This window comes from Nycticebus coucang, chromosome 1, assembly GCF_027406575.1.
Source record: "Nycticebus coucang isolate mNycCou1 chromosome 1, mNycCou1.pri, whole genome shotgun sequence".
In the NCBI taxonomy this organism is placed as follows: domain Eukaryota; kingdom Metazoa; phylum Chordata; class Mammalia; order Primates; family Lorisidae; genus Nycticebus; species Nycticebus coucang.
Window position 1 is genome coordinate 5,212,161 of NC_069780.1, and position 14,761 is coordinate 5,226,921.

The 14,761-nt window shown below is 42.2% G+C and overlaps 1 protein-coding gene across 1 annotated transcript in view; it reads right to left on the reverse strand.

Annotated features, from left to right (window-relative positions):
- Positions 1-7,574: 7,574 nt before the first annotated feature.
- Positions 7,575-14,761, reverse strand: part of BTC (betacellulin) — a 58,424-nt gene continuing 51,237 nt past the window's right edge. The window contains exons 4-6 of the mRNA XM_053583221.1: positions 12,505-12,651; positions 10,886-10,996; positions 7,575-9,579 (exon numbers count right to left, since the gene is read on the reverse strand). Coding sequence (XP_053439196.1) covers positions 10,888-10,996; positions 12,505-12,651 — 256 coding nt within the window. The 3' untranslated portion in view covers positions 7,575-9,579; positions 10,886-10,887. The remainder of the gene's footprint in view (positions 9,580-10,885; positions 10,997-12,504; positions 12,652-14,761) is intronic.

Consider the following 14,761-nt stretch of genomic DNA (forward strand, 5'->3'; position numbering starts at 1 on the left):
CTGCACCACTGCATCACTGCATCCCTTCACCCTGCATCACTGCACCCTTGCATCCCCTGCACCATGGTACCACTGCATCCCTGCAAATCTGCACCACAGTGCCACTGCATCCCTGCATCTCTGCACCACTGCTTCCCCCACATCCCCTGCACCACTGCACCACTGCATCCCTTCACCCTGCACCCCTGCACCACTGCATCCCTGCATCACTGCATCATGACTCCCAAGTGCAGAAGGCAAAGGCCAGTGCAGGCTAGCTTTCTTCACCCCCAGAAGCTCATGTGCTGTGCGCAGGTGGGCACTCGTGAGCATGTGCCTGCAAATTGGCCACACTGCTGCCCCCTGTGCATCGCAGCCTCTGCAGTGGCCAGGACAGGTTGGGGGACGTGTGGGGTCCAGCGCCAAATGAAAACGCTGAGCACCTCGTTAAAAATATTAGGAACCTGGGGTGTGGGGCCCTCCAAGTCCAGGACCCCCTGTGCTGCAAGGCCACACACCCATGAGGCCAGCCCTGGCCAGGGGCCTTCATAAGCCCACCACCAACCCACAGGAGAGGGCTGTTCTATCAAGTGTACAGACAGAGAAACCGAGGCTGGGTAAACTTCAGCAATGCATCAGAAGTCAGGTCCCCAGCAAGGAAGAGGTCCCGTGAACTCTCAGTTTAAAGGTGTTTGTATTGAATATCTAGAATATTGGTATGAACAATTAAAAGGTAAACTATATTAAGTTATAGGGTGATTCTGTTTGTCGTAGTTGTTTATGGGAAGTTGCACACAGAGCCTTCTGGTTTAGTCTCCTGTCCTGCCTTTTGTCAACAACCGGGGCTAGGATTAGCATGGGCAGAATAAGGCGCTTGGCTTGTGCCAGCTCAAAATTCAAAAGGGTTTTGGGCGGCGCCTGTGGCTCAGTGAGTAGGGCACCGGCCCCATATGCTGAGGGTGGCGGGTTCAAACCCGGCCCCGGCCAAACTGCAACCAAAAAAATAGCCGGGCATTGTGGCGGGCGCCTGTAGTCCCAGCTGCTCGGGAGGCTGAGGCAAGAGAATCACGTAAGTCCAAGAGTTAGAGGTTGCTGTGAGCCGTGTGACGCCACGGCACTTTACCCGAGGGCGGTACAGTGAGACTCTGTCTCTACAAAAAAAAAAAAAAAAAAGGGTTTTAAAAAATTCAGGCATGAAGATAAATAATACGTCTTCTTTTTAAAAATCAAAATTATTGCAAAAAATCCATGATGAACAAAATACCGTTTTTATAGATAAAGACAGGCTGATGAACAAAATACCGAATTTATAGATAAAGACAGGCTGATGAACAAAATACCGAATTTATAGATAAAGACAGGCCATGACTGTTTCACGGCCTCACATCACTGTGGTAGGGACACACTGCATTTCCAGCCCCCTGCCACTCTCCGGCTGGTCCGAACCCAGCAGGGGGCTGATGGAGGTGTGAACACAGCAGCCAAGTGGGCTTTATGCAGGTCTGACCATTGAGTTCAGGAACCCATTCTAGGAAAAGTGTTAGGTACCTCACTGCTGAATATCGCTATAGACACCTGCCAGGTACACAGGGCAGGAAGCTGACACCAGGGCCTAGTCCACCCTTCAGAGCAACTTTGGAACTCTTTTTCAGGAACGGCCATCAGAGCTGTCATCATATTACCCGTATGTCCTAAATGTCATCCTTCAATATTTCCTTTATGTTTGGGTAAAGAAAAAAGTCATTGGAGGCCAGATCAGGTGAGTAGGAAGGGTGTTCCAATACAGTTATTTGTTTACTGGCTAAAATATCCTTCACCAACAGTGCTGAGTGAGCTGGTGCATTGCCGTGATGCAAGCGCCACACGTTTCTCATGCTGAGATTTTCAGTTAGGAGTTTCCTGTTTCTCTATTGATGTTTACTTGGTCTGCTATGTTTCTGACAGTGAGTGGACAATTTTGATACACATATGATGCATTTTTGCAGTGTTTTCATCAGTTCCGTTTGTTACCCTGACCTCTCTTCATCAGTGACTATTTCTCTTCCTTCAGAAAAACATTTAATCCATTTGTCCACTCCCATTTTCCTCATGGAATTATCTGCATAAACTTGGACTAAAGTGTGCCTTATTTCACTTTCACTTTCACCAAATTTAACAAGAAATTTAATGTTTGTTCATTGCTCTGATTCAAGCTCTGACATTCTTGCAATAGCCTTTTCTCAGATTTTTAAACAAATTTAAGAAAAGATAGTCAAGTCTTTTAAAGAAACAAAAAAGAGCTGGTTGCTACAGAATCCTCAGATTTTATTTTTGTCCAGTTTTTCACTTTTTAAAATGTTTCAAATATTTCTTGACTATATAGTCTAAGTAATCATTTATTTATTTAGCCAATTGGCACGGTCCAGAACAATATATATATATTTCTTTCCATCTGGAAGATAGATAATTTTGGCATACTTTTATTTCACGTTTGTACATACAAAAGTTAAGAGGCAGATGACTAATTTACAAGCAGTATGACCTTTCCCAGGGTACTAGGAAACAGTATAATTATGGTAGCTATACCTTTTCCTAGTATAATACATGTCATGTTTACTGTGCAGGCTTGTGCATAACAGACGTGAGAGCCTCCTCCCAGTCCCCAGCCCAAGTTATCTGTAAGACCTTCCCTGCTCCCTGGCACTAAGCGTACAAGGAGTGCAGAGTCTCACAATCCCACCTTCAGAAATACCCCAGGTAGCTCTACCTCACATTTTAAAATTACAGGGCTTTGGTTATTTTCAACAGTACTATAATAATTCTTCCTTAATTTTTCTAAGTTCTTTTAAGGAAGGAATAGGGAAGGGAGAGAGAAAAAATGTAGAGATGAGAACTAGTCACTGGGGTCACTAGTTTAGGTGGAATTCTCCACCTAAACATGGCTTGCTCCAATAGAAAGAGAAGAGTCTTCCTCCCCACAGATAACAAACCCTCAAAAACAGAGAGAGCTTACCCTGCATCAGTGCAGTGACCCTGCTTTGGAAGGGGATTGCTTGTTTTCCATAAGCGTGATTGGAGAATATCACTGTGGTCACCACTGCTCTCACCATCACAGTTATTACTGATCTGGTAATGACACCACCGCGATTATCGCTGATCTGGTAATGACAGCACTGCGGTTATCGCTGATCTGGTAATGACAGCACCGCGGTTATCGCTGATCTGGTAATGACACCACCGTGGTTTCGCTGATCTAGTAATGACACCACCGCGGTTATCGCTGATCTGGTAATGACACCACCGCGGTTATCGCTGATCTGGTAATGACAGCACCGCAGTTATCGCTGATCTGGTAATGACACCACCGCGGTTATCGCTGATCTGGTAATGACACCACTGCGGTTATCGCTGATCTGGTAAAGACAGTTAACAGGAACTGCACCTGTCCCCAGAGACTTATGGATTCCAGGTGCTGAACCAAGCATTTTACTGGCCTTGCCTCATTCAGTTCTCTCATCCCACCCTATTTATTATTTATTCTGACTTTGCTGATGAAAACTTTGATGGGGTTCAGTAACTGGCCCAGGGACTCACAGGGAGTGGTGGACCTCAGATTGAAGACCAGTTCTATCTGAATAAAGATTCCATGCTCACAATATTTGCATTACATTAGCTCAAAAGACGCTTTCCTCCCATCTTCCGGGCATTTATAGAATGACCTAGAGCATGAGTTTGGTCAAGAGTTCAGATATTTTGAAGCCCAGGTGGAGTCGCGAGGCAGGGGGAGGCAGTATCGCACCCAAGATTGAATTATCTTTACTTTGGAAGTAAAGCAAACAAAAACCAAAAAATTAACTGTGTAAATGATTTTTTAGAATTGCCAGTTCTGGTTCATTGAGTCAAAAAAATGTTTCAAAGGTGTTAAAAAATAATGTGCTAGAAACAAGTTCATTTTGAGTAGTTTACACATCACGGGATTTCAAATGGTTTTAGAGAGAAGGTAGGAGGTACAAGCTTTTCTATCACTTACTAAAATCCAAAAAACTACAAATTCTTAGCTAGCTTATATCACGTAGTTCCCAAATATCTTATTATTCTTCATATAACTAACAAGAAAATTTACACTCACTATAGCAAGGAGCTCTATTAAGGAGTTACAGATTTGTGAAGACTTTGTTTGATTTCTTTTAAATAAACTGAGAGGGAAAAAGAAAAACAGAAGAAATCAAGCTTCTTGAGGACTTGTGTTACATTTTTGTGTGTGTGATTTAAACTTGAATAACATGGCTTGACGCCTGTGGCTCAAGCAGCTAAGGCACCAGCCACATACACCTGAGCTGGCGGGTTCGAATCCAGCCTGGGCCCGCCAAACAACAATGATGGCTGCAACCAAAAAATAGCCGGGCGTTGTGGTGGGCGCCTGTAGTTCCAGCTACTTGGGAGGTAGAGGCAGGAGAATTGCTTGAGCCCAGGAGTTGGAGGCTGCTGTGAGCTGTGATGCCTCGGCACTCTACCCAGAGTGACAGCTTGAGGCTCTGTCTCAAAATAAAATAAAATAAAATAAAACTTGAATAACAATAGCAAAACATGGAGGGAAAAGCCCTTTATGGAAACATGCTTGGTTAACACTTCTCTTGGAACACAAGTACTGACTGTGAATTGTTGATTCGGCATACCTTGAAATACACATTTTGAAATTTTCCAGAAACAATCTTAGTAGCTTATCTATGGAAGATAATTGCTGGTATAGTTTTTTGAGTTATATAGTTTACATAGTTTCCCAGTGTAGAATTTCAAGTTATTTCAAACAACAATGGCCACCAGATCCTGGGGAAGAATGAGACACTAATAGAAGTGCCAAGGAGCAGGTGTAGGACAGGGATTCCCAGGATCCAATAACATTAGCAAACAGGCAATGGGAGACTCTTTACCCGTATGTCCTGGCATTAACGCTTGACTGCCAAAGATGATCACATGGGAGTAGTTTCCTCTGCAGAAAAGTGCTTTGAAGCACAGAGGATATTTTGAAGGCAAGCAGATGCCAAAATGTAGGACCAACATTCATCAAGCACAGCAAAAAAAATGCATCAGCAAAGATTTTTACACTTAAAATCATAGTTATGCAGTTTTTTTGCTTTTATAGTCATTACCAAATATGTAAATTATTCTGGGTCAAGGGAAATCTGCTAAACCTACCATATACCGAGTTCTTCCTAGAGGTCATTTTAAGTTTCATGTTCTAAGACAGTTGTTTAGATTAACAGTGTAATAACAATGTCCTCTGGATAAAATAACGTTTTAGGTAAGTCTTGTTTTAAATTATGTGCTATGAAAGGTTATATCCATTGGAAAATAAGTTTCATGAGGCCAGAGATTTTTTTTTTCAACTGTTTCTGTAACTGGGGTAGCCCTAGCACCTAAGGAACTTGGCATGTAGCAGGTACTCAGTAAATACTGTAGCTTTGAATGAATGAATGAGAGCATGCCCTGAAATGTTAATGCTTTCATAACCAAGTATGGGCGGGATACAATAAAGTGAAGCTCTCATTAAGGCAATAGTCTTAAAACTATGAGCACTAAAGTATTTTCAACTTTCTTTACAAAATTTTGCACAAGCAGGGTCTTATCTAATTAGCAAGTCATTAAGCCCAGAATGTCTCCAGGTGACTTGCCTATACCATAGGCAATGAAATAGAGTGGAAAATGGGCAAGGCCTAAGTGACACACTGCAGAAGGAAGTAATTCTCTCCCCCTACTCAGCTCACCACTTAATTGTACTGCGCCCCCAACCCGCTGGGACCAGGAACACCTGCCCTGCACCTCACGAGCCCACAGACCCTCCACCACCCTGCCCAGGCAGCCCAGGCAAGGCAGGAGGCCCTGGATTCCTTCCCTGCACCTGCTCCCTGTCGCACCACCCACTGGTCCCTCCTCTACTGGAGCTATCAGAATTCTGCAGAAGTTGTCAAGGACTGAAGAAGTATTTGATCTTGCTGAGGATTTGAGGCAGAGACCTTCATTTCTCAGTTCAGGTGATGATTTCCCAGGAGTGGCCCCTATTCCAGGTTGGGCTGCCATTCTCCTCTCTGCTCCCGAAGTTTCCTCAGCTTCACCCAGAGCACTAAACTGTATTGAAACCATCAGCGAGTGGCTGTTTCCTCACTAAACTCTAAGCTTCTTATGCCCCATGCAATTCCTGGGTTGGTCACAGTGGGGAACACGGTACCTGAAATACAATGGTGCCCAATCAATGCTTGCTGTGCTCTGCCTCACCTCCGTGCCCTCATGAATGGCTATATGGTGAAAACGAGATGTTAGTCTAGACAAGTTCGTGTAATACAATAAAAGAAACTTATTTGAAAACAATAGACTGATTGAATTTTATTTCACAGAGGACGTCATTTCCAACTTAACAAACTATTGTCCGAAATCTCAGGCTGCCTTGAGTTGATCAGGATCTTGGCTGCAGGTTACTGAAAGACTGAAACCCAAATAGAACTCATTTAAGCCAAAGGAGAAAAGTATTATGTCAGGGTCCATTTGTGGATGTCACTCATCAGGGCCCAGGACTGGTTGGTCTATAGCCCTGGCTTAACTAGGTTCCGGACAAGGACTGCTAAACTACCTTGCTCGGGAACAATTGCTCTTAGGTGCCTGAGGGCTATTTACTTCAGCTGAACAGAGAGAGAGTGAGTATCTTAGAGAGAGTAAAGCAGTCTTCTTAGAAAGATAGATCTTAGTCTTTAGCAGAGCTTGGTGATCTTCAGCAGAGAGACGCTGTGCTGGCGTTCTGCAGGCGAGAGAGGAGACAGCGTCAGAGTAAGCAAGTCCATGGTAGAATGCTCACGCTCCCAACTGTCTTCTCCTCCAGCCTAATATAAGGCTGATCTCCTGCCTCTCAACACCACAGGTGTAGAGACTGCCGATTCACCACTGCTCTCATCTCACGAGCTCTCATGTTTGTTAGGAGAGCTAAATCCCTCTCCATGCCCTTTCCACCAAGTGTTCCATTATTGAGCTATACAGGTATTTCTTATAACTCTCTCTCCTCCTAGCCATGGGCTATACAGGCTGCTACAGTATTACAAGGGCACTAACAAGTCTCGGAGAGCCTGTCAGTAGGAATGAGGGTAAACTTTGAGAATGCATGTAAGTGCGGTTCACACCCTCGGAAATGCTGTCTCATCTCTGTGTTTTACTCAACATGTGCTAAAAGCCTCTCTACCTGCCGGCCAGCTTCTTCTGTTGTTCTGGTCCACATGAAGTAAAATATAACTACCAGTAGCTTAAAATGCACGTTCTTATACCCTAAGAACCCACAGAAGACTGACTTCAGTTCAAGTTTCCAATTTTCTGGGGAATGACTTCAGTTAGTACAACCTTACTAAGTGCCCCCTCTCAGTCTGACCAAATGCAGCTGAAGGTGGGGTTCGACAACGTGGCCAGGGTCTTAGATGGACAGTGCTGGAGGTGTCCACTACACTTGCAAACAGTTTAGTTTCTAAAGAAAAAACATGGTCAAAGACATTACGGATACATTCTGTAAAGTATAAAATGTTTAAAAGCAATAGTCTTCAAGTTTATTTTTATTAATAATTCATGGTACCAACAGAAAATTCCCAAGTAAAAACACGTTTACTTTATTTTAAAAATAAATTTTTTATTACATGAAAATATTGATAGCTTACATAACAAAGTCACTTAGCATGTGTAAAACAATTATAAAATACGTTTTTTTAAATTATGAAAATCCTTGAAATTGTTTCTTGATATCAGATCTATCAAATATCAAAAGCCATGGTTAACATTTTAGGATCTAAACAAAGCTCCCAGGTCTAAACTTCTTGAGAGATTCCACTGCTCAGCCAACTTCAGTTCAGGAAGGAAGAAACATTTATATCACTGCTTTGTGTTTTTAAAAGCTTCGAGAGACATTTGTTCTAAGCCCTTTTGTATTAAAGAAGACTGAGGAAGAGAAAGGGCAGGCGGGAGTCTGAAGGAGACTTTTGAAAAGAAGGTATGTACAGCTCGACTCAGACATGAAGCTTTTTCATGGATGGTCGTTAAGTCCAGGGAAAAACAGAGTTTGAAAATTGTCCATTTTTTAAGGTAACTTTTACATTACTAGGTAAGGGAGCTATTTCTGTATTACATGTAAGAACAGCCCCTGCCTCCCTTACAACATTACGAATGTTAGAAGAAGATATAAAATTTCAGCTTTTGTCTTAATTTTCCTCTTCACTTTGGCTTATGGAACCTACACTGAAAATGAAAGTTTACGAAGATTCCGAAAAAGAAGCTGTTTGGCTGATAGGCACCAAGTGCTGCAATTTAAGAACATATTGCATTTATTTTTGTAAGTTACACAGTCAATCAATGTAGAAAGTTGTTCCATGGAATATCAGCTAAATGTAGACTGTCCCTTTCTCAGGTTTAAGGCCATCTTGATTAAATAAGCCACAGGGTGAAGAGGCATCTGGTAGAAGGTCTCAAGTGCCAGATGCTGTGGTTGTGATTTCACTGTGCCAAAATTTACCTGCGAACAATCGGGTACGCTGTTGTTAAGAAGAATACAAACGAGTCTTGGCCTGGCACGGTGGCTCACGCCTGTAATCCCAGCACTCTGGGAGACCGAGGTGGGTGGATTGCCTGAGTTTATGAGTTCAAGAACAGCCTGAGCAAGAGTGAGGCCCCATCTCTACTAAAAATAGAAAAAATAGCCAGGCATTGTGGTGGACACCTGTAGTCCCAGCTACTCGGGAGGCTGAGGCAGGAGGATCACTTGAACCCAAGAGTTTCAGGTTGCTGTGAGCTATGATGCCATGGCACTCTAACCAAGGTGACAAGGTGAGACTCTGTCTCAAAAAAAATAATAAAAAAAATCAGTTCTACAGAAAGCATGATGCTGATAGAAACATCAGACCTGACTCTGTTCTCTGCTCCTGCAGGAAAATGACCTAGACTTCTCAGAATCACAGCAAAACACAGTTCAGCTGAAGAGCTTGGATTATATTATGGAATTAGGTTGCACTAACTCAGATTAACAAAAATTGATGGCTAAGAGCACAGACTTTGATTTGGATAAATCTTGGTTCTAATTCCAGGCCCACCAATGTCCAACTCTCTTAAATCTGGATTCAGTTATTTTATTTCTTTGTCCCTGTTTCTGGACCCAAGAAACGAGAAACACAATATGAATCCCACTAGTTGTTGGAAGGAGTAAGAGAAATAACATATTTTGAACTCTCAGTACATGGCAAAGGTTTGCTAAATGGTAGTTTTATTAATAATTCAATTCCAAAGACCTAAACTTGTTTTGACATTTTTTTTTTTCTGTTTGACTAGTTATCCTGGTGATAAAACTTCTGTGGAACTTCACCGAAATTCCCCTTCTCACTGTTGTTACCTCAACGGGGTTTTTTATTACTATACAATAATAAAATTAATATTATTATTATTACAAACAATACCAACACAAACTAAAGTTACAAATAAAAAGTAAATATTAATCCAATGTTTAAACTTCATTTCTGCTAGCTGTTTTCCTGAGACAGGTCTGTCCACTTTCGAATGAGCAAGGCACTCAGCCGGCTGCCACCCACCTGGAGGGACTTTGGTAGCCTGTGGGAGGGGAGAAAGTAACAGCAGGTCACTGAAAGAACATCTACTATGGAAGGACAGTGGTAGTAATTCCAGAGCCAGCATTCTGGTCTGCAGGCCATAGTGCCGTCCCCGTGATCAGTGAGCAGAGCAGGACGTTTTCTCCATGAGCAGACATCTGTGCTACCCCAGGAAGCTGTGGGGATCTTCTGGGGAAGGGGATGCTCTGTGCTGCTGAGAGCACTGGGAAAGTCACTGCTCTGTCATGCTGGGTGTGCAAACGAGAAACTGACTGCTCCTGGCCTCTCCTACGACTTAAGAGAAACTGCCCAGGATGCAGCCAGCTCTTGGAGCAGTGAGCAGAGAGAAAGGACCTGGCCCCTGAGTGTCAGCCTCCCATCTCTGCAGAGGGGGAACCCACCTTGCCTCTGGACTGCCGTTCTGGCTGCCCACACACTGCCTTGGTTTTAAGGCAGTTTGAGTTGGGTTTGTTGTCATTATAACCAAAACTACCCTGCTCCACTGTGCCAGGAGTTAAGCCCCGTGGGAACCCTTGAAACTTTTTCCTGCCCTGCTCTGTCTCTAGGGGGCTATTCGCTGAATGTTCCATCCCCAGGGCTCCACCTACTGAAGACGGGAAGGCAGGAAGAGAGAGGGTTTGGGGTGTTTTCCCCTCTTCCTCCCTCCATCCTCAGATGGGCTCCACAGTGGCTATTCCCTCTCACCAGGAGGGACCTCTCTCCCCTCCTCCAGGGCTCCTCTGAGTGCCCAGGTGATACCCCGGCCCTTCCAAGCATAGGAAGGGGAGCAGCTCCTCACTAGACTCGGGGACCCTCAACATCTTTTGTGGGTTCCTTTAAATATCCAAACTCATCAAAATCACTTCATTGCACCATCTGAGAGGATTTGTGGTCCCTGCCAGGATCCGAACTGATAACAGCATTTAAAGAGCTCAGAACAGTGCTTGGCATATGGTAAATGCCAAAGAAATGAAGTTATTATTAAAACCATTGCTATTGTGATTTTCTAGCAATGTGAGATGTCAGCTAAAATCCCTGTGCCCAAAAATAAGGATGAAAAGATTATATATAAGGTAACCACCACAACCACATAGAACCACAATGCCCATCTCTGTGGTAACACGCAGAAGAAAGTTATGAGCAAGTCTTTTTTCTGGCTTTACATTCTGTGAAAAACCAATTTACTTTTAGGTGTTTTTGAGCATAATCAAATTCTAATCAATGATTTATTGGGTACAATTAAGACCCGTCTCACCAGTTAAAAGTCGCCTGAATAGTTTCTCATCTACCAAGTTTCCCCCACTTACCATTAAGCAATATTAGTCTCTTGAATATCTTCATTTACAGGAGGTATATCTTTACCCAGAGTTTCCATTTCTTCTTCCTTCTTCCTTCTTTTACGACGTTTCCGAAGAGGACTTAGAAAATAATGGTTTAAAAATTAGTATGGGCCTGTTCATGTGAACACAAAAGTATTTGTCAAGAAAGTCTATAATTTTATTCCTAGACTGGTACGCATGCATAGGTTCTTTTTTCCTTAAATATTTGGGTTCCCTTTTAATCCATCTCTTTCTCTAGGCTCACATAACAGCTATAATAATCAGCAGTGTGGGTAGAATTTAGTCATCTAAATAGAATGAACAGGACACCTGATCACTGACGGAGCTTAGTTAGAGCAAGAAAGTGTTTCAGCCCAGGCTGTTTTGCAAGAAGACTGCTGAGAACCATCTAGTGTGGGAGCAGGGCAGGGTGCACGTCGGAAACAGGCCTTGGAAGCCCAAGAATGGGATGGCAGCCGCGGGGCGCGTTAAGTCAGCTTCCAGATGCAGTAACTAAGAATGTCTTAGATCTTCTGGAGGGCAGCCGTTTTCTTAAAGTGCAATTCAAAGTGAATGTAACAATGAAGCTCATTGCCCAGCTTTGTCCAACTGATTTTCTGACCCAAAGCTGGCATTATAAATGTTCCTTCCTATCACAAAGTAGGTAAAATCAAAAATATCTTTCCATTTTCTAGCTACAAGGAATCCTACAGATTATTAGGTTTAATACTCTTGTTTCAAAAACAATAAAATCAAAATTTAAAGATGTTAAGAAGCATGTTCAAGGTCTCAAAGATACATAATGGCAGAGATGAGACAAAAATTAAAGAGTCCCTCTGTGCTGGTGTTTTTCTCCCTAACATCACCTGTTAAAAAAAAAAAAAAAAGGCATCAAAAGAAACCTTCTTTGGGTGTATAGCAGGGGCAGAAGTAGATGCCAGAGTTTAGGAAGCTGGACCAGCTTTTCCTTTAGCATACCAAGTGGTAGTCCTGCTCTGGCAAAAAAAAAAAAAAAAAAAAATTGGGAATCACATTAAAAAAAAAAAATGTGGCAGGTTTTCAAAAGAAACTAACTTAGTGGGAACTGTGCCAAGACTCTCCGCCTCAGAAAAACACGAGGTGTTTTTTGATTTCCAAAGTTGGTTTATATAATGAAAACTAAACACAGGACAAACAGCATAATCGTGATTTGCTCCAAAATTTATTATTTCAGTGTGACCAAGCCAAAAAAAACGTTTTTGTTTGTTTCTGTCCTTGAACATTATTATGTCATAGTACAGTTTTAGGAAACCAAAGTCTTGTCTGGCCTATTACAAACACAAAATGCAATTGACCTTAGAACTAAACAATTACCGTTTTAGAACTAGATTTTTACAAATTCTGCTTTAAATTATAAGAATTGTGTTCAGTAGAATAAAAAGTCATGTGTTATGTGTTGTATTATAAATACTTCAATATCAATGAAGCCAAACCTCAAAAAGTAGATTTATTTAAATCAAAGCAAAAGAGAAAGTGTAGATACTAAGGAAAAAAGAACAAAGGAAAACAAGAAATGAGCAAGGGCCGATTTCTCAGATTCACTTAAAATTAAGTTTCAAAATACTTACTGACAGCACATGCAGACACCAACCACCAAAATGATAAAAACTACCATAACGGCTATCAAACAAATCACCAAAATCTGTGCTCTGTCCCCTCTCAGGTAGAACAAGTCCACTCTCTCACACCTGGCCCCCGTGTAGCCGTCATCACAGCTAGAAAAATAAGACAAGAACAGGGCAATAAATTAAAAAAAAAAAAAGACTTTTAAGAATCACTACTTCATTTTTGAAGAAATTAACATTGTTTTCCTTACTTGAAATTAATATGGAACACACTTTGTTTTTTAAAAGCTGTTCACCACTTTATTTATGAGGAATTTCACTTTCTTCACTGAAAACTTGTTGTCACTTGGACATTGATATAAATAAATACACAAGAATGATGACAATTTCATAAAATTTATTTTAAAATTTTAGACCCTGACTTTAAAAGGGAGGAGCTGCTAAAATTCCCTCCACAGCATCCCCAGGGCATAAAGACCTCCACAACCAGGTATTTAAATATCTCCAGAACTTCCCATTGCTTGGTAGGATAATGCAAACAGTTTGGATGTGGCCAAGAGCTCTTCTAAATTACATAAAAATTACATTGTTTTATATGATTAAATGCGGCAATGCGTGTGGAAGTTCATAACCCAGGGCCCAATATCTAGAAAGTTCTGTGTTATTTCTGCAGGATCTCTCTTTCTGTAACTTCTTCCCCTAGGTTCCAGCTTTACCACTTGGAGAGGGGGTACAGGGGTAGAGGGTGGGGGGCCCATATTAGGTAATACCCTGCTGTTACCCTTCTATTCATGGACCTCCCCCAAACACAGTAGATCTTGTTCTCTCCCTCCCATTATCGGATTCCTAAAGCCCCCTTTGCAGGTCTGCTTAGCATTGCTTCAACGCTTCTCTTTCTCCCGTGACCCTCTTCAAGTAGCATGGCTAGCAAGCCGTGTGCTCTCCCAGCAAAGCCGTCCTGTCCCTCACTCTCTCCACACACTACCGGTACCGTCTGAGTACACAGCTCAGCTCAGCACATGTCCAGACTCTGAAGGTCCCAGTCACAGATTCACTTGACCAAGCTGGAGCTTGCCTGAGCCCCAGCTGGTGACCTAGTGACTTGAGGACAACTACAGAATTCTCTGCATTGTGTCAGAAGTTTAAAAGGTATATAAAAGTTTGTTGACATTTTAACCCACATTATCTATTTAATATTATTACCTTGGCATTAATAAATATTTTTCCTTTATTCTCCGCAGACTTCTGGATTCAAAACACAAGGAGGTACTAATCATATACATAATTGCTGAAATGCCAAAAAATTACATTCTGCTTCTTGAGAAGATTTCTGCGCAGCCCTGTTTTTCCTTAAGAAGGGACTTATTGCTGGGCTTTTTTATAGTTTATGCTTGACAGAGCCAGGCAAAGAATTCCCACAAAGCCTGTATTTCTACAGGAAGGAGATCCCTTAATGCTGATACTGAAGCTGATACAACACTTCAAAAACCAAACCAAAAAACACACTGGGTAACAGCTATCAAGGAAGGGAGGCCCAGTGCACACAAAGGGGAAAAGACACCCAAACCCCCTTACTGTAAAAGGACCCCAGGACCAAGAGCCAGCAGCTTCCCACAGAGAGCTAGTTTCTTCATTCTAAGGTCAAAGTAACAGGAAGAGAGCTTACAAATATCTTGAAATATCAAAAATCTGTGCACATAAGACTGAATCCCAGGTGGGGAGAGGATCACTTTTAATTGCACATAGTGGAGAGAGATGTTTTTATGAGTGTTTCTAAGGTCATGATTAAATCGTGCAAATGTGGTCTCTTCCAATTAGCTTAAATATTTCTTTAAAAATATACTAAGTATGGCATTTTTAAACAATAGCTTTACCTATAAAATGCACAGCAATTATGTGCTGCTGTTTTAGAGTGTTTTTCTAATTATGAGCTCTGGGTTCAGTAGTTTAGCCATGCTCTAATTGAATTCCTCAGCAAACAGTCCTTCCTGCAAGCGGTACCCAGTGAGGTCACGCTAGAAGGTCAGACCTTAGCGTTGCTGGTAATAGTGGCTCACATGTTATTTTACTTTTCAGCAGCCAGCGATATATCAGCCAATTTTTTCTTTCTTGTTTTTTTTTTTGTTTGTTTGTTTTGTTTTGTTTTTTTTGCAGTTTTTGGCCAGGGCTGGGTTTGAACCCGCCACCTCTAGTATATGGGGCCGGTGCCTACTCCTTGAGCCACAGGCGCTGCCCAGCTGATGGTCCTTTTCAGTGGATG